The sequence below is a fragment of the Cyprinodon tularosa genome, unplaced genomic scaffold (assembly GCF_016077235.1).
Source record: "Cyprinodon tularosa strain WSP-4 unplaced genomic scaffold, ASM1607723v1 ctg798, whole genome shotgun sequence".
NCBI classification, from domain to species: domain Eukaryota; kingdom Metazoa; phylum Chordata; class Actinopteri; order Cyprinodontiformes; family Cyprinodontidae; genus Cyprinodon; species Cyprinodon tularosa.
The window spans coordinates 217817-240814 of NW_024039560.1; the positions used below are offsets into that span (position 1 = coordinate 217817).

Here is a 22998-nt window from a genome sequence, read left to right on the forward strand (position 1 = left end):
TTGAGTGAGTTTAGAGAACCTGAAGTGTTTGGCTTTTTTTTTTCCATTTTACCCACTGATCTGTCAGTGAGGGGGAGATAAACGCTCATCCATCCCTCAGTGTTCTTCCCAGCATCCAGACTCTTTAACATGACCTTGATCAACATTTCTTCAGGCTTTCAGAAGGACTTATGGAGTTTTATCAATCATTTCCAGTTCCTTCTGACCACCCCAATATTTTGCAGATATTATCTTTACCTAAATATATATTATGTCCTTCAAACAAAACGGGGAAATTACTATCAAAGACTTTATTGAGGATCAATATTGGTGATGTTAATGCACAAAATCTGATCTAAATTGATGCACACCTCTGGAGGTACCTGCTTTCTTACATTTGGGCCTGTTTTAAGATTAAATGTACCAAATCCATTTAATTAAGAAAAGCTGTTGCTATTTTTTGGAATTTATGAGCTTTATTGAAAGTAATCATATGGAAAGAGAAGGAGAATCAAGACTCTTTATTGTTATTATGAGACCGTAATAGGATTTTATTCAATACAGAAATTGAAAAGACCTCCTAAAGAAAATTAGGTATACTCAGAGGACACCTTTAGCTTATAAAATATAAACTACTCAAGGAGAAAAGCACAAAATATTAAACATCCTAAAAGTTAAAAGAAGTTATCTGCTGCTGGTAAAATGCATGAAGGCTATTTTAAGGAACCCATGAGAATATTTTTCTTTTACAGTAGCAGAAAAAAATATTCTCCAACCTTCAATTTAAAACTTTTAAACTAGTTTGACTATGTCTGTTTTTAATTCTTCACAGCTTTACCTTTTTTAATATCCAGGCAATTTTTAGAATTTAGTGAACTTACTGTAAATATCCTCCGAGAAGAAATTTAATAAAAATTTAATTAGAGGCTGCTAATAATATACTGCTTATAATATGTTTACAGCAGTAAGTCACCAAAACTGAAATTCGTCTTTGATGAATTTATGAAAATGAGAGAAAATGAGAGAAAAAGCAGCTGAAAAAACTTTAAGAGACCACAAGAAAGCTTCCAAAACTGTTAAAGGGAAAAACTTTAAAACAATACATGAAGTCAGTCTTCTTGAAGGAATAGAAATAAATAAATGCTGGATCAGGACTTTATTGTTTTATGATCAAATGAAGCGTTGGAGTCTGAGTGTTTCTGCCAGTTTTGCTGGACACTTTATTTTTTGTTTAGTTTCATTAAGTTTCTCAGGAAGAATGCTTTTCTCTGTTAAATCAGAGGAACTGAGTCAACCTGTGGTTAATCCTTCAGAGGAGGTTATTGTTCTCATGCGCTTCAAAATAGTGACTGTGTTCCCAATAATCTGAGCTAATAAAGGAAGTAGAGACTCTGAGTCCTGCAGAGGATCCCGGATAACAAGAGAGGGGCAGAAACATGCTGGACTAAAGATGTGATGCAGCAAAAGGGCTGCAGACATCAGAGAGAGAGGGAGTGGCAGGAAAGGAAGGGAGGCTGGCGGAGAAGAGGGAGAGAGGTGGGGAGGGCTGGTGGGAGTGGAGTACAGTGGAGCCTATAGGGAATCAGGTTTCTCCTACCGAGCAGGACTGAAGGAAAGGGAAGGGAGGAGTCAGACTGTGAAAGACTTCCCTTTAAACACTCCCAGTTATTTAAAGACTTGGAGCTCTGCAGGCCAGTCCCAGGACTCTCCTGGAGTCTCAGTGGCAGTTTAATCCCCTGGACTCTCTCCATCCTAAAGGCCACCTACCCTGGAGCCCACATTACTCTGGTAAGTGTCATATTATAGTTTTCCTGAGTCATTCTTACTCCCTTGAGCTGCAGATGCATGGAGACTCTTCTGAGGTGATGCGTCCAATTTCTACTTCTGGTTCTAATTTACTCTGAGATTCCTGCTGGCTCTACAACCAAACTTTTGGAGGGTTCTACTGGGTCGCATTCCTCACATAGTCACATGTATTAATACAATCCTGGATTAATGCCTCAGCACTAGAGGAGGGTTGTGCAACGTTTCTTGAGTGCATAAAAACTGATTCTAACTGGAATTCTGCACAGCATAAAGCCATCAGATGCTGCTGGTCTTCATGACACATCCTCTGCTTTCATCCCGTCAGATGTCCCCTCTTAGTCATGCGTTTAGGTTTGTGTGTGATTAGTTAACTCCCTCATGAAGTGTGTGACTCAATGGCCCCAAAATAAAACAACACATCAGGGCCAAACAGCAGCTCAGAAGTTTGGATATGGAGTCAGGCGAAGGATGACTGCTGGAAAAGCTGGATGGAAAAGAAAAGTGATGCCTGAAGAACAATAATAGGAGCTAACACAATGTTCTGTGGAAAGAATTCATCACTTTCACAAGCACTTCTCTTTTTGGGCGGGATATTAAACCGTGAATCAGCTGTAAAGGGATTCCTTTCACAGTGTCAGTCATAATGTGGGGGAACTCATACAGTTTTTGAAAGGAAGCAGGAGCTTGGACGTTAAAAACAGCCCAGGACAATGAAAGGAAAGGATAGTTATTACACAGGGAAACAGCTACCGCAACCTGAGAAAGCTTTTCCTTTCCGACTTGGTGTGATCCCCGGTTATCAGCACACAACAGAGATCTAAAGAGACGATCAGCTTTCAGGTTCGAGCTGCAGGTTGGAGACGATTGGTCTCACAGTTTTAAGGCTTTTAATGAGACCCAGATTGAGGCATAAAATGCAGATGGTTTGCTTTGTATTTGTGCTCAACATATCCAAGGCTGATATGCAGATTTTAAAAGGCAGAAATGGTTCTTTCACCTCAAGAGCTTTTGGAAGAAATGTTAACAGACTGTTTACTGCTCAGGTGGTGTTGAACTTATGATGGTGCACCTACAAAAATCCAACTCGAATACCAGTTAAGGTCTTGAACTTTACTTTTTTTTTTCTAAATACCTTACAAAAATCACTGATAGCAGCACACAGCATGCCCTGTTTTAAAAAAACTCAAGAAAAGCTGAGAAACGAAGTCTGTAAGATCAATCTGTCTATTTAAAGATGATATAATTTAGAAGAAAAAGTGGAGTAAAACATGAAGAGTGAAGGACCTTCCCAGGAATGGCCGTCCAACAAAAAGTTACTCAGAGAAAACAGCAAGGATTCATCCACGAGATCAGAGGGGAACCAGACCAAATCTGCAGGTCTGCAAACCTTACTACCTTCATTGGAAATTTCCAACGCCAGAACCACTGCTTACCGAGAGGAACAAATAGAACGATCTTACATTTACAGAACAAATATTTTGATAAACCTTTTGGAAAATATTCTATGGACTTACAAGAAAAAAGGTTAACCTCTATAGAAGGTTGGCTTCCTTCTTCATCTGGGGTAAAGCTAAGAGCATTTAAAGACGGGAAAAAGCATGGGGGTGGTTGTGGGATGGTCTGGGGCTGCTATTTTTTTTTTTTATCAAACTATGAATTCTGTCTGAACCAGATTCTTTTTGCTACTCATGAACAGACCATCCATGAGCAGATAAAATCATCTGTTTGTGATATAAAGCTCTAACAATGATCCACAGCAGATCAGGAATTCCACCTTTGAAAGTATTGGAAAGCTAAAGAAAGTATCCTAGTTCAAGTATGGAATGGAATCTGATCAAGATGCTGTTGTATGTCCTTAAATGTGTTGTTTTCATGCTTGAGGGATCTCCAATGAGCGGGACAAAGTTATCAGGTTAGGAATACAAGGGGAAATAAAGCAAAAACAGGAGCAACCTTTATGGCCAACACTCTTTCTTATACAATCAAAAATCTGGATCCTTTGGAGAGGCCGCATTACAGTCAATAAATCACAGGGAAGTCGGCCTGTATGTGCTCTCCTGGTTTCCATCCAGTGTGGTAAAAGCCTGAACACTGATTTCTCCTCGTCAGCACTCAGTCTGAGTCGGCCTTTCTGCTTCCATCTAATCAAAGACCAGAACGTCTCAAAATACACAGATGGTTAGCTCAGGAATATAGATTTCTGTAAGCTGTTTTACTTAGATCCGGTCTGCACAGTTGATCCTGTATTGGAAATAAAGATCCTTAGTATAATAATAAGCATACCTCACCACCCCACTGCGCTAGTGTTCATCATACAACATAGAGAACATGCTGGTTCCTTCACACAGTGCCCAGAAATTCCTGCATCACCAGGGAGATGACACTAGAGCCAAAGAAAATCTTTACCGAGCTGTGAAGAGCAGGACGTCTTCTGGACTGTTAATGAGCGAAAAAGCACCCAGAACCAAGGGAAATTCTTTAGAAAGCTTGGAAAACATTTGACCAAGAACTAATTGTTAATATCTTAAGTGTCTAACAATGCGAAGTTATTCCAAATAGTTTAGTTTGAACTCAAAGAAGTTAAGATTTCTCTAACATCTCTTTCTTTTACAGGACAATATTTCCACTCATGTTCTAAAGATTAAGATGGAGCTTGAAGGTTCACGTGAGTCAACTGTTTTGCTAATATCTGTTCCCTAGAAGATTATGTTGGGTTTGATACTCTGCTTTGTTTTTCCCTGAAGTTCACAAGTAAATGGAACCAGAGGTTTCAAAAGTATTATTATTTATTACTCAAGTAGAAGTAAAAGTCCCACTGTTTATTAAAACATTTTTGTAGAAGTTAGAGTATTAACTTACGCTTTTTATTCAAGTAAAAATGTAAAAGTACAATTTTTAAAACTACTTAAAGTATAGAAATAAAAGTAATGGGGGTAAAGAAAAGTAAAGAAAAATACTTCAAACATACTGGTTAGTGCACTACCCTATTAAACGAGTTTTTGTAAAATTCTGAATGATCATGTCCTTATACTTAATTTTCTTAGTTTGATAACTTACAGTGTCAGATTTAACTTTGCATCATGTTGAAAAACTATTACTTTTAGTATGTGGGAAACAACAAGTTGGAGCAGTACCGAGTCCAACCCCATAGAAATTAATTGTCTGGATGACACTAATTATTTTGATGGTTTTTATTTTTTTTAATACTAACAGGCCATAACCAAAATTAGTTTAAATTAAAAAAAGGGAAAAGTGTAAAGTTGTCTAAAAGGTAACTACTTCAGTGAAGTATAGATAGCCAAAATCTCTACTTAAGTAAGGTAACGAAGAATTTGAACTTGACAGTTACTTGACACGTCTGAATGAAACTGAGCATAACTTCCCACCAGACCTCAGTACTGGTTGCAGTTTATTCTGGGAGATTTCCTGCTTCTCTTCTTCAAAGAAGCAAAGATTTTCTTTTAGCAATCACTGCTGACTCACTTTCCCAACAGCCTGTATAAATACAGTGGCACTTAAGATTTTACACATTGTTGTGAAAAAGAAAGAAAAATGTTTCAAAACCTTTTCCACCTGTAATTTGCCAAATCTCCTTTACAATTCAGCTGAAAATGAACTGGATCTATAGAACAGTGCTTCCCAAACCTTTCCACCATAAGTGTAGCATTTGTCATGATTATATCTATGATTTCCTTTAGGTGTCCAGGATGACCCACACGTCAAGCTGATGATGGGTGGGTCCACTCTGAGGAAGATCAAGTCCCGCTCCTGGAAGAAGCAGCGGCATTTTCGCCTGCTGGAGGATGGACTGACGATTTGGTACAAATCCAGATGGGCAGGAAAGGGCCACTCAACCTGTAAGTGCACACCCTCATAGCATGAATTGCCTCTTTCATATGAGTTGACAGGTGATTGAGGAAATTACAGGTTATCGTATTCAGTGAGAGAATGAAACAACTGGAAATGAAGGAGAAAGCCTTAGATGCTCCTAAAGGGTTAAAGGAGTCGAACAAAAAGAAAAAGCTGCTCTCCAGAACAGAACCAAGTCAGAGACTTAAAGATATTTATTAATGACCTCCTTTGGTTGTAGCTTTGTTATTCCCATCTTTTAAAAACCATCTCTAATCTGGAGCATGACATTCTTGAAATCTTTTAAATTGGTCTTAAGATTACTCTAAATAGTTTTTCAAAGTTTTCTTTTTAAATTTTTCCAATAATAGCATCTGATTATTTTGGGTGAATTGTTTCTTGCTTTGTTTATGTTCAATTTCTAATCCTTTTTACAAACTTAAAAAGTGCTCGGAAAGTTGAGACCTCGGCATAGTAGCTCACTTTCCCCGACATATTATGTGTCCACCAAATGTATTCACAAAAAACATTTCAAAATGCTGCTGTATCCCGATCCAGTGATCGGGATCATCACCAAATAATAATTGTAATAATTTATTCCCAGTAGCAGTATGCACCTTCTCTGAACATTTCAACAAAATCCATCCAGAACCTTTTTGGTTATTTAGAAAACAGACAAACAGACCAACAAACAAACGAACCAACATCGATGAAAACATGACCTCTTTGAGGGAGGTAGTAATCGAAACATAACAAGTCTGAATGTTTTACGGTCAAAGGGAACCTAACATAATATGAGAAAAGCTCAGATCCTGGACAAGCCCCCAAACAAGTCACTTTCTTTGAAATATGTCAAAATGAATCATTATCAGTCAAATATAAGTTAAAGGAAAATATTATTAACAAAATCAGAGAGAAAGAGATGGTGCCCCAAATTAAATGGAATGAAAGACACATACCGCTAAAGCAATTGGTCATTGTATTCTAGTGGTTTATATATATGAAAACCCAACAACAGACTCTGGCTGGTTTTTACTTTGTTGTTCTTTGTTGTTCCCAGTATCTATTTGCATACTCACAGAAACAGAGATGGAAAGCTAAATAAAATGGTTTGAAAAGCACAACCCAGCCAAGTAGTTGATGAAAGGATTCTGCTCACTTCCTTAGACTGAAACGAAAACAACTTAACCCACAAACAAAGAGTGACAACAGAACCCCTTTTTACTTCTTACCATTTTGTTTCTTTGTATGCACCTTTTCCATTTCTTAACAATTTGTTTCATATTGTTCCAAATATGCATCAGTTATCTCGAGTCTTAGAGATGTTTGATTCCTGCTTGGACAACTAAAGATTTATCATACTTTTTTTTATGAACTCATAGCATACTTTAAGAAAATTGGGTTCTTTGTGCAAAGTAAATTTTATATATTCTCAGAAGATCAATCAATCAGCTAGTCTCTCATGTTTTCATTTCGAGATAACGGTATCTGCCAGCATGGAAAATTATTTTTGTCCTTCCTAACATTTCAGTTAATAGAAATTGCTTTTACATACGTTGTATTGCTGAACTGAAAAAAAAAACTTTGCTTTTTTTGGAAAGCATGCTACATTTGAATAAAACCTTCTCAAAAACCCAGAGAACTCTAGTATTGATCAAGAATCATCTTAAAAAAATGAGAGAATGTCTGACTTGTTTGAAGGACAGAAAGAAATAAGACCTCAGTTAATATAGTTGCAAATTATTTTAAGGAGAAGTGTAAACTGACCTAAGATCACAAACTGTGTGGAAATCAATGCATTTCTTTCTAGCTTCTAGATTTTAAAGTCCCATAAAAAAAAAAAAAGGAACAGTTTTTACATCTTGGGCTCTGATGGCAACCATTGTACAAACTGATAGACACAGATCTAAAAACGGGATGAAGAGACTCAGGTATCAGATCTAATTAATTAGAAGGATTATTGAATAGGAGGCTTGAGTATTCAGACAATTTGGTGCCAGACTGCAGCTCAATGTCATTCCGCAAAATTAAAGGAAGTTGAAATACTGATATATTATACAAAGATGAAGGAAGGACCATTCAGGAGAAACAAGTCAAGGAGAAAATGTGATAACAGTGATGCTTTGTCTTATTGATCACAGAAATCACTGGATTGCAATAAATCGTGAAACCCACCACAGTGACTTTTGTCTGTAATAGTTCTACACTTGTGTCTCAGTCTCAGTGATGGACCTGGAAGCAGTGCGTGAGGGCCATCAGTCTGAGGTCATGCTGAGCATCGCTGAAGAATTTCCCTCTGAGCTCTGCTTCACTTTGGTGTTTCATGGACGCCAAGGAAACCTAGACCTCGTGGCCGACTCTCCAGAGGAGGCCCAAGCTTGGATCCAGGGAGTCCGCAAGCTGATTCACAAAGCCCAAACCATGGATGAACAGGAGAGGCAAGACCAGTATCCCTAACTCTGGTGTTTTAGGAATGCTGTTAGTAAAGGATTCTACCTACATTAACTAGATCAGACATGTGATAATTAAATGTGAGCTTTTGCATTGGTTAAGGTTTTCCTCAGCATCTTCTCAGATGGGTGCGAGACTGGTTTCAGAAAGCCGATAAAAACAAGGATGGGAAGATGAACTTCAAAGAAGTGAAGACGCTGCTGAAGATGATGAATGTGGAAATGAATGAAGATCATGCTCTGCATCTGTTTACAGTAAGAGTCTTGTCTAAAAAGGGTTTCTAGAGATAAAGAACCAGTAATGTCTTTTCCATCCTCAAGAAGTGGTAAAGCTTTTGTCAAACTTTGTTTTGCTTGCTGAATGCTGCAGTTTTTACACAGATAAAGCTGCATTATATTCGCCAATGTGGGTTGCATTTGTGTTTTTCACTGAGCCACTTAACTATTTAAAACCAGTAGAGGTTAAAAGTTGAAAACATTACTTAAGCAAATTGAAAAAGGGTTCAGGAGAACAAATGACACAGAACGAAAGCAGAAAGTCATCTGACTATAACAGCTTCCTGAAACTAAATGTGTCTCATTGTCTCTGGCTTTTTTTTTGTCTTAATAGTTGTGCCTTTATCTCCATAAAATTTCTAATCATAAACTGTCATAATCTACGAGACTTTAGCTCTGTGTCTCACAGTGTTTACTTTTGCACTGTTTTGTATTTTTACATACATTTTCCTGTTTTTTGTTGTAAATTAGCTTTTTCTTTACACACTTTCAGAATAATCTGATGTCCTCTTTTCTGTCATCGAGTTTGAAACAAAACCACAACATTTAAAAAGTTCAAAAGTGGAGATGAGAAAAAGAGGTGTCATATCCAGCAAAAACCTGACATGCATTTTCTGTCAATTTATTCAGATTCTTATATTAAGCGAACAACAATTTACCTAAACTGGATAATATTTTTTTTTTGTAATTGCTTACCAAGTTGTGTGTCAGCAAATCTCTTGTAAATCCAAGTTTTCCCAAGGTACAGTATTATCCTCTGCTGTATCTTGTAAAATTATTTAGTGGGTCAAAGGTAAACTGTCTTTGTTTTGGTTAGATAAATGACCTAATGGCAGAAATAGACTAACAACAGAGTTCTTTTAACGATAAAATAGAAAATATAAAGATGATGTAGCACAAGGAGAGCAGAGCATTGGGCACATACAGATGAAAAGGTAGAATAAGTGAAAAATCCAGAAATGAAAGGTCACAACCAGAATGCATATACACAGAGGGAAACATGCAGAATGACACTGAATGCAGGTGGGAAAATCAAGGCCTTATGTGGAACAGTTGATAGAGGAGGAACGCAGGGAGACTAAAGGAGGAAGACTCATTAATGTGAGAGAAGCTTTACTTAGTAGGGATAATTAACATAAATCACAGAAAAATAACTCCAAATATACAAAAAAAAAAAGAAAAATAATCTAAGAAATGAAACACAACAATGTTAACTTATACTTTGAGGACATTAAGGAACACAAAATAAAGCACAAATGACTTGGATATCGCTTATAAGCAGACATTTCTGTATATCCATCTTGTTAAAGCCAATTTCTTTTCTTCCAGATGGCTGACAAATGGGAAAGCGGTTCCCTAGAAATCGAGCAGTTTGTCCACTTCTATAAGATGCTGACTCAGAGAGATGAGGTGTGGAAGGTGTTCCAGGACTATTCTGGAGATGGAGAGAAGTTAACATTGGAGGAACTGGAAAACTTTCTGAGGGTTGAACAGGGCGAAGGTGACCAGAGTTCCAGGCATGCCCAGGAGCTGATCCAGGCTTACGAACCCTCTGAGACGGGTACTTTCATTTCACATGGTGTCATTTACAGCTTCTGCATGAGCATCCCCAGCTGTATATGAGTGAAAAGCGCCAGATCTGCCCATGAGTTGTTTTATGCAGTAAGGGGAACATGGTTGGGTTTGTTTAACCAGTAAACTGACTGAGTTTACTGTAAATAAAAGGAGTAGAAAAGGTTTGGTTGGACCTACCCTTATAAGGGAGTGAAAAAGATCATATTTCTTTTATTAAGATATAAATATTATTAGTTAAACTATTACATTTCCTCATTAGAAATTGTTAATTTATATTTGGACTACCTGGAAAACACCTATCTGAAAACTGATGGTTATTAAGCATGGACTGGGTTGAGTTTTCTCAAATTTGGGTCAGAATTTGTTCAAAACACAAAAACACCTTTGATAGATTGTTTGGAAGCTGCTATAAAAATCCTCAAACTGAAAGCATTCATATTTTGTGAAAACTAAATTCAAGTCAGATCTATTTTGGGGCCAAAGAGCCCAAGAAAATTTAGAAAAACAAAACTCAGAAATTCAAATCTGACTTTGTTTCCATGCCAACACAAATGCAATCCTTTCTATGTTCTTTCAATATAATAAAATATAGTTGTAAATTTTTTTTTCCAAGTCCAAGTTTAACACATTTTTTTCCTTGTGTAACCGGACTTCAGAAAACCATATTACTAGAAACTGCTAGTGGTACTTATAAGGTAACAGTTTCTCTGCTATTCTGCATTGGGTTTTGCGCTTGTTCACAAAAAAAAAAAAAAATATATATATATACAGGTAAAAAATATATAAAAAAAAAATATATATTTGATATTGATATTGACTTTTAAGTGCTTCCTCTATATCGCACAAAATAAAGAAAGTGGAAGGGAGTTTGTTTCTCAGATGAAATATCAAATTTGCTAACACCTTCCTGGGTCACAGTTAGTGTACCATCATCCCAGGATTGTTTGATTCGCTTTCAGTTCTGTTTGTTTGGGCAGATTTAAAGCTCTTTTAAACACAAGTCTTCTTTCACTTTCGAGTTCACCCTGGTGCGGTTTTTTTCACGCTGGGAAATGCAAATGGTTTATCCAGCAGAACAATGAGAGGACTTCAACCAAACACACTAAATCTTAACACTGCCTCGCCTGCTACAGATTTTTAAAGAAAAAGCTTTAAGGTTTGAAAGTTAAAACATAAAACATCAGTTTGTTTAAGTTTGATGTTCTGAACAAACAATGATCTCTGTGTTCTTCTACTTTGGGCCTTTTTTCCCTTCCAAGTCCTTTCTTGTTTTAGACCACACTACCTCAAACAAGCAGCTGCAGTAATTGATGCTCAGTAGGTTTAGGCAGATTTCAGTGAGAAAGTGAACCAAATCAAATTAAAGCATAACAGTGCTTGGTATTTCCTACCAAAATAAAACAGGTTATCTGTTATAGCCGGGTGTAAAAGGCCTATAATGACAAATAAAGAATGATTTATTATCCATTAGAGCCCCGTATCTTATCCCTTTAGATCTGTTTTCCTCCTTGTGAGCATCAATTTAAGCTATCTGATCTTTTGTTCTTTCCATATTTCATGGATATAATTGCTGTGTAAACTGGATTTGTATCTCCATCTCTTTGCAGCCATGAATCAGAGCTCCATGTCCCTGGAAGGCTTTCAGATGTACCTGTGTTCCCAGGAGGGCTCCATATTTAAGCCGGAGCTCCTTGAACTTCACCAGGACATGAGCCAACCAATCAGCCATTACTTTATCTCCTCCTCACACAACACCTACCTCCTGGAGGACCAGCTGAGAGGGCAAAGCAGCCTGGAGGCATACATCCAGTGAGGACTGCATGAACTTACCACTTAACATGAGAATTAAACATCAAGGCACAAAGGAAAATATCAAATTGTCTTGTTGAATGTCAGGAAATGGGAGTTTGAGTCCTTCATCAAACAGAATAAAGACACAGTTGCTTTTAATGTCTCTGCTTCTGTAGAGCCCTGAAGAGAGGCTGTCGCTGTGTGGAGGTTGACTGCTGGGACGGCAGTGACGGGGAACCCATCGTCTATCATGGCCACACTCTAACTTCAAAAATCCTCTTCAAGGACATTATTTCAACGCTTAAAGAGTACGCCTTTAAGGTGAGGAGGAAATGTTTGAATGATAGAATGAACAGGGGGGTGTGATTGCAAACATAACATGATCGCTCATGAAATCTGGATCATGACCGAAAGAACGAGATCCCGGATACAAGCGGCTGAAATGAGCTTTCTCCACAGGGTGGCTGGGCTCTCCCTTAGAGATAGGGTGAGGAGCTCGGTCATTCGGGAGAGGCTCAGTGTAGAGCCGGTTCTCCTCCACATCGAGAGGAGTCAGTTGAGGTGGCTCGGACATCTTCTTCGGATGCCCCCTGGACGCCTCCCTTGGGAGGTGTTCCAGGCACGTCCCACCGGGAGGAGGCCCAGGGGACGACCCAGGACACGCTGGAGAGACTACGTCTCTCGGCTGGCCTGGGAGCGCCTAGGGCTTCCCCCAACAGAGCTGGAGGAGTTGTCTGCGGAGAGGGAATTCTGGGAGTCTCTGCTTAGTCTGCTGCCTCCGCGACCCAGTTCCGGATAAAGCGGGAAACGACGAGTACGAGTACGAGTATGATCGCTCAGCTTGTAGGATCACCTTCAGAACCAGAAACTCTCTGCAGTGGTTTTCTGTCTGACTTTATCAGTCTCTTACAGCGGTACTGAAGTCTTTTCTCTACTTCATAACAGAACAGCAGGCAAAATATGGCCTTTTTTGACCTGCTGTATCTTAGCCAATATAAATTCCACTGTGGGGGGTAGAATAGGTTGGATACTTTGGAAAGTCTCTTCCCTTGGAATCTGCTGGCAGTTTATTTGCAATCTCTAAGAAAGGCTTTCCGTTTCTGACTGAGAACCTTCATCAACCTAAGAAAGGCTTCTTTTTTTGTCATCAAATGCACAACGTTCACTTGATCAAAATCAGTCATTTTTGTCGGCTGTGACAGGAGAGCTGCTACGCTTTCCTCCTCTCCTGCTCTGCTCTGTCTTTCACCCTGAACCTGGACCTGTGCCATCTATCCTCTCTTCTGGCGCTAAGCTCAAGTATTTTTTTGTAAAATAAAAGTTGTTTTCCCCTTTACACTAGCTAGCGGATGCTATACTTTAAAACCACTTTGATAAACGTATTGCTTTTTACCTGGCTCTGATAGGCATCTTTCTTCTGCAATTCTGTTCCTGGACCTCTTCCTGACTCATCCTCAGTTTATTTTTTATATTTAGCCTCTCAAGCCTTTGATGTCATCTTCCCTTTTCACTTTTTTTTTCTGTGCACCGGACTTCTGAAAATCTGAAATTCTTAGTTTGCAGCGAAACAAACTTCAAAAGTTGCAGCCCGCCATTGTTGTTCATTCTATGTAGAGTCGGGCGGATTCTAATGGCCCCCTTATTAAATACACTTAGTTACTCTGATATTAAACATTTATATCACAAATATTTTCTGAAAAATTACATCTGCCTGTATTTTTTATGGTCAGAGTGTCAATTTTGGGCCCCCCTCTGTCCTGGGCCAGGGACAATTGACCCCTTTGTCCCCCCCCCTGTCGGTGGGCAGGGTTAGGCATAGTAGAGGCTCAGCTAACAGCTATGTGTAGAAGAGAGACAGAGCTGACCACTAAAGTCAGGGCCAAGTGTATCAAGAGAAAAACAGCAGCAGCAGCAGGGAGGCTCATATTGGAGAAATAGGATCTCTCTTTTATATTTTTATGAGAACTCTTGCTGCAGTGTTTAGTTTAGGATCATTGTTCTGTTGATGACCCAGTTTGGACTGAGGCTCAGCTGTTGAAGTGACTCTTAACATTTTGGTATACGGAGGAGTTTGTGGTTCATTTAAAGACTGCAAAGAGACCAGGTCCAACAAAATAAGCCTGAATTATAATATGTTCACCTTGACAACTGGTATAAGGTGTTTATTTGAAGTTCATCTAAAGCTACATTTTATCATTTTATCACCTGTTAAGAACCAAATGAGTTTGCTATTAAAACACGTGTAACATCTGGAACTGCATTGTTCTTAAACATAAATTGCTGTCTTTTAAGTAATGCCTATCCGTCCACTTATGTTGGCCTGAAACAGAAGACACATTCACCAGAAACGATCCCCCCTAAGTGTTATTGCAGGAAATTTCACTAATGAAGTTGCACAAACCTCTAATTGACAGACTGAACCAGTGTCTCTGATAATTATCTAACCATTACCCCATGTGAAAACAATCCATTCCTCAAACCGCAATGTTTGTCCTCGGTGGACTGAGCGTGTTGATAAAAAGGCTTAATCTTAATGCAGTTTAAAATCTCTGTTACCTCAGGAGTTGAGTGGACCACTTGTTCAGACTGTCTTTGTTAGTTTGATGTTTTTATTAATTTAGCATCTAGTTGTGCTGCACGGTGGTGAAGTCTGTAGCACTGTTGCCTTGCAGAAAGACGGTTCCTTTCTGCATGGGGTTTGCATGTTCTCCCCGCGTATGGATGGGTACTCTGGCTCCTTCCCACAGTCCAAAAACATGACTGTTAGGTCAGTTGGCTTCTTTAAATTGTCCTTATATGTGTGTGCATGTGTGCATGGTTGTGTGTCTTTCTGAGTTTCTATGTTGCCCTGCGATAGACTGGCAACCTGTCAAGGGTGTACCCGCCTCTAGCCTAGACTGCTGGACATAGGATCCGGCCTGACAGTGACCCAGACAGTATAAGTGGGAGAAGATGGATAGATGGATATTATCCATTTATCTATTTTTATAGAGACAGTACAATTAAACATTGTTCTCTTTAGGCAACTGTTGAAGCAAAAAAAAAAAACTTATAGACAAAGGGTAATTAGGTTTTGGCAAAGCTGATTTGTTAAGCTGAGTATAAAGAAATGAATATTATAGCTGTTATTCTAAGCTAAGTACAGGTTTTGTCTTATCCCCCCAACAGGTGTCCGACTATCCTGTCATTGTGTCTCTTGAGAACCACTGTGGGGTGGAGCAGCAGACCATCATGGCCAAACATCTTCGCCAAATTTTGGGCGAGATGCTATTGACGGCCCCGCTGGACGGACAGACACCTCAGCTGCTTCCCTCGCCTCAGGTTTTACTTTTTCTTCAACATTGTCTGATTTATCCTAGAGACAGTTAAAACCAATGATATATTGCACTATGTTTCTCAGTTTATTAATGATTCCCATTGGTTCCATCTCAACACATAAAAGATCTTTGGCATTAAATGTTTCTGGAGCTTGTCCCATTCTTCCTTTAAAGGCATCTTAAATCTATGCAAATTCATACGCGTCATCTCAAGGCACTTTACAAAACATTCCCAGTGGGTTATAGTTATAATCGCTGCCAAGTTAAGTTTATTTTTCAAATCGCATAAGAAGTTTTCTATCGAAGCAAAATCCAGCAATTTGCATCGAGTGTTGACTCATAAGGCACTAAATTAGTGACAGTCGACAGTTGCTTGAAAACTTAAAAGATTTTGTTGTTTTTTTGTATTGCTTGCAATGAAATATACATAGCTTTAAAATGATTGATTGTACTCATGGGGAAAACTTAGTCTTAGTGGCTGATTGCTTGCAAGTCTTCTAGTTTTGCAACTCGTCACCCTAGCTGTCTCCCAAATTATTTTGGTTAGCTAAATAAAAAGGATTCCTTTTTAAAGTCTTTCCCTTTTCTGTATTTCATAAGCTTCACCTCAAATGTTGCATGTGTTTATGGTTTTCATTCAAGAAGACAAAAGTTGTTCCCAGATACTAAGCTGAGGAATCTCATGAAAACTTTGTTCCAAAATAAGTGATCTAAAAAATGTACATCAGACTTCATCTTGTTTTCCATTTAGCACAGATGTTAAAAGCACTACTATTTATACCTAATGATGCTCTCTCTTCATTGAAGCTCTTAAAACAATCAATGCAAAGTTGAAGTAATGGTGGATGAACGCTGTAAGAGAATCCACTGAGGAATTAGTCGAAAAAGACAGTGCTGCAGTGCTACATTTAGTTATGAAACACTTAAGTGCAGAGAAACAAAACATCTTCAGTCCGACTCTAGATCCTACGGACAGAACCTGGTTTTCCTCATTGTTCAACACAGGAACTGAAGGGAAAGATTTTGCTGAAAGCCAAGAAAATTGGCGGGCTAGAACCATGCCTGGATGAAACTCTGACTGATGAGGTTAGCGATGAAGACGAAGCCGCCAATGGTGACACAGAAAGCCCCTGCACAGAAGATCCACCAGCAGAGACGACGAACAAGGTGATTTCTAATGCATCGAGCTTTTGCCGTTTTTTTTATTTACATGAACTGGTTATTCTCCAATTTTGGCTTCTGTTGTTCTCTGAAGTCTGATATCCCAATCTTCCCATCAGAAATATATCAATTATTCAACTGTTTATTAATACTTCTAACTGTTGGTATCTCACTGGAATTTCTACACACTGGTTGCTGTACAAATACATTTATATCTTACATATTACGACAGTGTTTGAATGTATCAACTTAAAAGGAATTAAACATTTTTGTTTTAGTTAGTGCCATATAAGTTAGCTAGTACCAGAACATGTTTAACTACCAGGCAACATTTCTCCCAGAGTTCCAGTTTCTGGTTGGCTTCATAGCTTAGAAAGTTAGTAATATGCTGATCAAGATTCTCAGTCGTAGGACTCAGTCATAGTCAAAAAAGTTAAAAACAACCCACTAAAAGTTGTTTCCAAGTTTGAAGACGTTTCACTTCACTTCCTTTTTTTATTTTTATGAAAAAGCTTCCTGGATGGGAAGCAAAACGTCTTCAAACTTGGAAACAAAGTCCAGTGGATTGTTCATTAACTTTTTTGGAAAGTTAGTATTGCTGTACAAAATATACATGTTTTTATTTATCCATAAAATCTTTTACCAAACATTTTTAACCTGTGAAGAGGAGCCTCTTTTGAGCCCCTCCTAGTAAAAAAACTAATATTACAATAATATTACTATAATAGAATGTTCTTGTCCTTGTTCTTGTCTAACTCGGGTTCAGTCGTAAATTCAGAATCTGGCTGGTTGGGTCCTCTGACCTTTTGCCATCAGTTTATTACTCTTCAGTCCAGTGGCTCAGGTTAAGGTTATTGCAGTAAAAGGTGGGATTTCAGTTGAAAAGCCCCACTCTGTTTGCCCCTAACCGTTTTGCCTAGTTAGTGTTAGCCTAGATTAGTGTGTGTTGGGGTCCTTGATAAAAGCTTTAAATACAAATATAAAATATGGTTTAACATCAACAGAGGCAGATTAAAGACACCCTCCTTTGCAATATTGCTCTTTTCATAAACCATAGATGGCTTAAAGCTACCTTGACCCCACCTTTAAGAGTTTTACATTTTTTTACTCTTATTTCTTTGTTTATTATATTTTTTCTTGTGCTTTGTTTTAAGCTCCATAAAGGTGTAACCCAGGAAAGTCAGAACTAAAAATATACAGTTGAAGCTAAATCCCATCATTTCTTTCTTTAAACTACTGAAGCAAATTTTAAAGAAAACAGCAATTATTGTCTGAGATTTAAACACTGCTGGAAACATAGCTTCTGATTATTGGTTTCAGGTGTCTTACCTCTTGTGAGGAACGTTTGTCAGGTTTGCTCCAAAACAATGTTGGTTTTACTTTTAATGGCTACCTTCATGACTGAATCATATGATGAGTCAACTGTTCCCAGAACTCTGTTTGTTGTTGTTTTTATGCAACTCTTAACACTGTTTAGCTGATAACGTGTAGGATGTTGTAGCCAAACACAAACTGAATCATCTACCAATCTGAGACTGCGCTGCATTTTAACCAAATTACTACCTAGAGCTACCTTCACATCAGGTTTGTAATGGCAGAGCCTTACTGAACTCAGTCCATAAATAATCAGACATTTAGGAATAAAAGAAAACATTTAGTTTGATAAGTATTTTATATTTTGTACTCTTCCTTTTGCAGAAGTCCAAATTGTCCAGAGAATTGTCCGACCTGGTGGTTTACTGCAAGAGTGTTCACTTCCATGGCTTTGAGCATGCTCAATCTCAGGCCAAGTGTTATGAGGTGTCTTCATTCTCTGAATCCAAAGCAAAGAAGCTTGCTAAAGAAGCAGGTATGTGGTATTAATTACAAATAAATGGCTTTGTAGCTGTTTTGACCTGCAATACTAGAATATTACATTTAAATATAGTCTTTCGCAACTTTAGCTGAGTGTGGTAGGTGGGAGAGCTTATTGTTAAAGATACAGAAAAGCAGCATGTGTTTTTCTCTGCAGGGACACAGTTCATTCAGTACAACACTCGGCAGCTGAGCAGAACCTACCCCAGTGGACTGAGGACAGATTCCTCCAACTACAATCCACAGGACATGTGGAACGTGGGGTGCCAGATAGGTAGGAAGTAAATACCGCCATCTGCTGGTTAAAACCGCTCAAAAAGTATTGCCTCATGACACTTCCTTCACATTCTGGACCAGGCATCCTCAAAGTCGGTCCTCGATGGCCACTGTCCCGCAAGTTTAAGAGGTTTCACTGCTCCAGAAGAGCTGATTTGCATTGATAGTTGATTAACAGGCTTTTGCTGAACTGTAATCATGAGAGTCAGCAGTGCTGAAGAAGAGAAACCTCGAAAACCTGCAGGACAGCGGCCCTCAAGGACCAACTTTCAGGATGCATGTATCTGAACGGTTTGTCTGCAAAGTTTACTTCACTTTTAGTCAGCTGTTAATGTTTCTTGCTTTTCCTCCTAGGCCTCTAACAGAGTAGGTATAGAAGTGATGAAGAGGGATATAAATATAACTCCCATCATATCCAGGTTCTGATCTGATGTGGCAGTTCACAATCGCAAACAAAGTTTGATGGTTTTTATAGAGGAAGGACGTTGGGAGTGGATAATGTCAATCAATAAGTCATTTAGGTATTAATGCACCACTGCAGGACTTAAATGAAAGTGGAAAATCTATTCCATTACCTCATTTCAATGGGTGATAAAAGAAACACTGATTGAAGATAAATTATTAATTTCATTCTTGGAAATGAGGCTATTTATTTGCATACAGTAAACATGCCTGACTTTGACTTAAGGTTTTTTATTGAGCTAAATGTTTAAAATAATGTAGAAACTACATCTGCTCAAATCAACATTATTGGAAAGTTTTTTAGTTGCAAACATTTCTTTGTGCGCAATTGGAGGATCGTAAGCAAGGAAACCTAAAACCTGCAGATAGCTTTGATATTTTCCCTTTGTGAGTCCATCTGCTGATTGGCTGCAGCTTGTTTTTAAATTTGCACAGAACTGCTAGACAAACTGTTAATTTAGGATCCCATAAGTTAGAACAAGTGCAAAACAAGTTAGGCAAGGAAAAAAAGTCTATTTAGAACTTCATTGAATTTCAAATTGTAATCTTCTGTATTATCTGACTAGTTAATGTACTTTAAATCGATTGCTCTCACAGCCATTTCCTCATTTTTTAAAGCAGTAAAAGAGCTTTTAAAGATGGATGCATCGTTGGACTCTGCTTAGTTTTTATCTGCAAATTTGACATATCTATTTTGATTTCTGGAAGAGAACTGTACAATTAGGCATACAATAAAGAAAAAAATACACAAGAAAATCAAAGTTAATCACATTATTTTCCACTATGTCTCCCAAAGTGGCTCTAAACTTCCAAACAGCCGGTCTGGAGATGGATCTGAATGATGGTCTCTTCAGGCAGAACGGCTGCTGCGGTTACGTCCTCAAGCCCAGCTTTATGAGAGACAGCAAAAGTCAGTTCAGTCCGGAAAGACCAGAAGACCGACAGGGTTACAAACCGCTTCGCTTGTCAATACAGGTTGAAAGCCCTAATGGATTCTGTGTAGATTAGAAGAATAATGTCAGGATGTCAGTTTTTCATCTGGACGTCTGTTTTATCAGGTGATCAGTGCTCAGCAGCTACCAAAGGTGAACCAGAAAGAGGGATCGATTGTAGACCCACTGGTCAGAGTGGAGGTCTACGGTGTCCCTCAGGACCAGGCCAAGGAGGAGACCAGCCACATTAACAATAATGGTACAACACTCCTTTAAATATATAAAATTCACAAAAAATTAATAATAAGATGTTAACATCTCTGCTGCCCTTTGACCTGCAGGTTTTAACCCGGTCTGGAATGAAACTCTGAATTTCATCATCCACACCCCTGAGCTGGCGCTGGTCCGCTTCGTGGTGGAGGACTACGACAAGGCGTCCAGGAACGACTTCATCGGACAGTTCACTCTTCCGTTTACGTGCATCCAGCCAGGTGAGCGGCACACAAAGTGACACCTCTGTGTCTTCAGAAGGTGAAGTCAGGATGTCATTCAAAGCCAACTGTTCTGCTTCCTTCCAGGGTACCGACACATACACCTGCTATCTAAAGACGGAACCTCCATCCCTCCTTCTTCTGTTTTTGTTAACATTAGCATTTCAGAGCTCACATGAAGAAGTCAACAAGTTCAGTGTCCCCTCCAAACTTTAGTCAGTATTAACATGTTTAAATGTCTTACATGAATTTACTGAAAGTGTTTTAGAACCTACTGATCTACAGTTTCAGTAACAAGACATAACTTATATATTTATATATCTGGATATTGTCTATAAAATAATCACCAGGCCTGTAACCGGTCATAAACACAAACTGAGACAGACCGAGGACTGATGACATGTTAAACAGTGTTATTTCCTATAAAAAGAGGGAACAATATGTTTGTTAGTAGCCAAGTATCCTCAGTGATCCAGTAGCTTTTAAATTTCTCAGCAGCGGTTTCCTGTTTGACCAGTCATCTCATGGCTGAGAAAAGGCTGGAATAAACTGGCTGTTAATATGCTGGCTGAGGCAGTAAGAGGTGATTCTAAGAGCGAGATCTGGGAAGTTTATTAAAGTTTTTATTTATTTTTTCATAAACCTGCATTATCTGCTCTGTCTGCCCCTCTTTATTTAAATTTTTGTGAGTATTTTATACAATCTTTTTATGTTTTACCGATAATTTTTGCAGAAGTCTTAACCACTTGCTATGTCCTCCAAAACTGACAGTTTCCTTATGAAATTGACATTATTATTGATATTATTTTGTATTTTGTGTTTTACTTTGTAACTCAATTCTATTTAGTTTATTTATATAGTACCAATTCACAACATGTAATTTCAAGGCACTTTACAGAGACAAGTCAACCAGATCATACAGTCAAATTGATTCAAAGTGTTCTACCTAAGCAAAACCAGTTGATTGCATCGACTCATTGACAGAAGCAGACATAAAGAAAGAAGCAGTCCTTCTTCCTATCAGACTCGGTGCCTATCTTTATACCAAGGGTCTATCTCAATCAGAGTCCCCAGAAAATCATATTGGGTGTGAACATCCTCATTGAATCTTAATGAGTAATAAACGCCACCACCTCTCTAAATACACCGAATCTGACTTTGCGTCCAATCTGACAGAAAATCGTATGAGATGCAAAATCGGATTTGGTGTGCTTAGGGCTAAAGGGTTTGTGTCTCCTCCTCAAAACAGGCTTTTAGATCAATGAGGATTGCAGGTAATTTTTTTTTTTATGCACAACCCCTCTAACATCCCAAAACAGCATCTTAGGTCATTCAAACACTTTTTCAGCCATTCTGCTGTTGGTTAGCTGTTGTGTTTGGGATCATGTTCCTCTTGATGACCCAGATTGGACCAAAACAATGTTGTTCAACAGATGGCTTCTAGAGTACTTTGGTAGAGGAGAATCATGGTCCACTCTGAGACGGCAAGGTGTCCGGGGCCTGTGGCTGTAAAACAAGCCAAAATCGTCATCTGTCTAAAAGACATTGTCCCAGAAGTCTGCTATGTGTCTTTTGTCAAGGGATTACACTTTTTCTTTCTTTCAAACAGCTATTTCAGTGTTTTTCTAACTCCATCCATCATCTCCCGCTTACTTTGTCAGGGTCACTTATATCTAGCAGAATAAGGCAAGAGGCGGGGTGCAGGGCAAGTCACCATTAAAACCGTAGGGCAACACTGAAACACACAACCATGAACACACTAACACCTAGGGACAATTTAGTGATGCCAATTTACCTGAGAGTTTTAGATTTTTGGACTATGGGAGGAAGCCAGAGTTATTATTAGAACTTTCAAACTCCATGCAGAAAGACCAAGGGCCAGGAATTGAACCAAGGACTGTCTTGCTGTAAGCAACAGTGCTACAAACTGTGCCACCATGCATATTGTTTTTCTTATCGTCACATCATAACCTTTAAACTGCTAATTGAGGTTTGTAGAGTTCCTGGGTATTGGTCATTGCCAATGCTCTGACCTTGAACAGAATCCGTCCACTCCCAGGACAATTAGTTGCTGTCTGAGATGTTTTCCTCTTGGAAACCCTCTCTCTAAGGATAGCTTGAAGATGACTTTGTCCCCATTCTCAGATTGATTTGCAACAACAGTTGTTCCTATGACGTCACAACGGATGTCTTTCCACCAAAGCATTGTGTTAACAAACCCAATCTGTTATTAATGTGCTCACACTAAGGAGGAACTTATTGTGTTTGACCAGCATAACTGGGCTGCCTCTGTGAATTAAATACGGTGGGACTATTTTTCACACACAGCTTGAGCATTTTATTTTTATTTTATGAGATTTTAATCCTGTAAGACGTGCTGCGTCCTTTCAGAGACAATTTAGAGATGCTGAACATGAAGGTCTGCTGCATGTTAAAACTGCCTAAACATACTAGCAGCAACATTAACTGGAAGATTGTTGAATATGAAGGTAAAAATGCCAAATATCAGTGTTATAAATATAAAAAATGTCTTAAATAAAGCCTTGTGTCAACTAATGTTGGAATAAACCTTTATGTTGAGAACTTTTAGTCTGTGGCTCATTTCTTTCTTAATTTTATTTACAGTTGGTAAACAATCCGACTTAAAATAATTAACAATGGAACTACTAAATTATAAGAAACTCTAATTGGCAAAATGGAATTAAAATAAATAGAAAAATATAACATTTTTATTTAATTAAAAAAAAAATCACTGAAGGTCACCCCATATAGCACATAT

At 38.4% G+C, this 22998-nt stretch overlaps 1 protein-coding gene across 1 annotated transcript; it reads left to right on the forward strand.

The window, feature by feature from the left end:
- Nucleotides 1-1614: 1614 nt before the first annotated feature.
- On the forward strand, nt 1615-20466 carry LOC119774023 (1-phosphatidylinositol 4,5-bisphosphate phosphodiesterase delta-4-like). The gene is made up of 16 exons (XM_038271288.1): nt 1615-1767; nt 4399-4450; nt 5484-5642; nt 7853-8081; nt 8210-8339; nt 9690-9921; nt 11543-11744; nt 11903-12047; nt 14895-15047; nt 16049-16210; nt 17903-18053; nt 18216-18332; nt 19593-19771; nt 19855-19987; nt 20070-20219; nt 20307-20466. Exons 2-16 carry the CDS (start codon nt 4432-4434, stop codon nt 20396-20398), a joined length of 2253 nt encoding a protein of 750 aa, XP_038127216.1. The 5' UTR covers nt 1615-1767; nt 4399-4431; the 3' UTR covers nt 20399-20466.
- Nucleotides 20467-22998: the final 2532 nt, after the last annotated feature.

Excerpts from the sequence above, each read along its gene's own strand:
- LOC119774023 (XM_038271288.1), top strand. Across the intron at positions 12,048-14,894 it reads TTAAAGAGTACGCCTTTAAG|GTGTCCGACTATCCTGTCAT; the intron begins GTGAGGAGGAAA and ends TCCCCCCAACAG. Across the intron at positions 16,211-17,902 it reads CAGCAGAGACGACGAACAAG|AAGTCCAAATTGTCCAGAGA; the intron begins GTGATTTCTAAT and ends TTCCTTTTGCAG.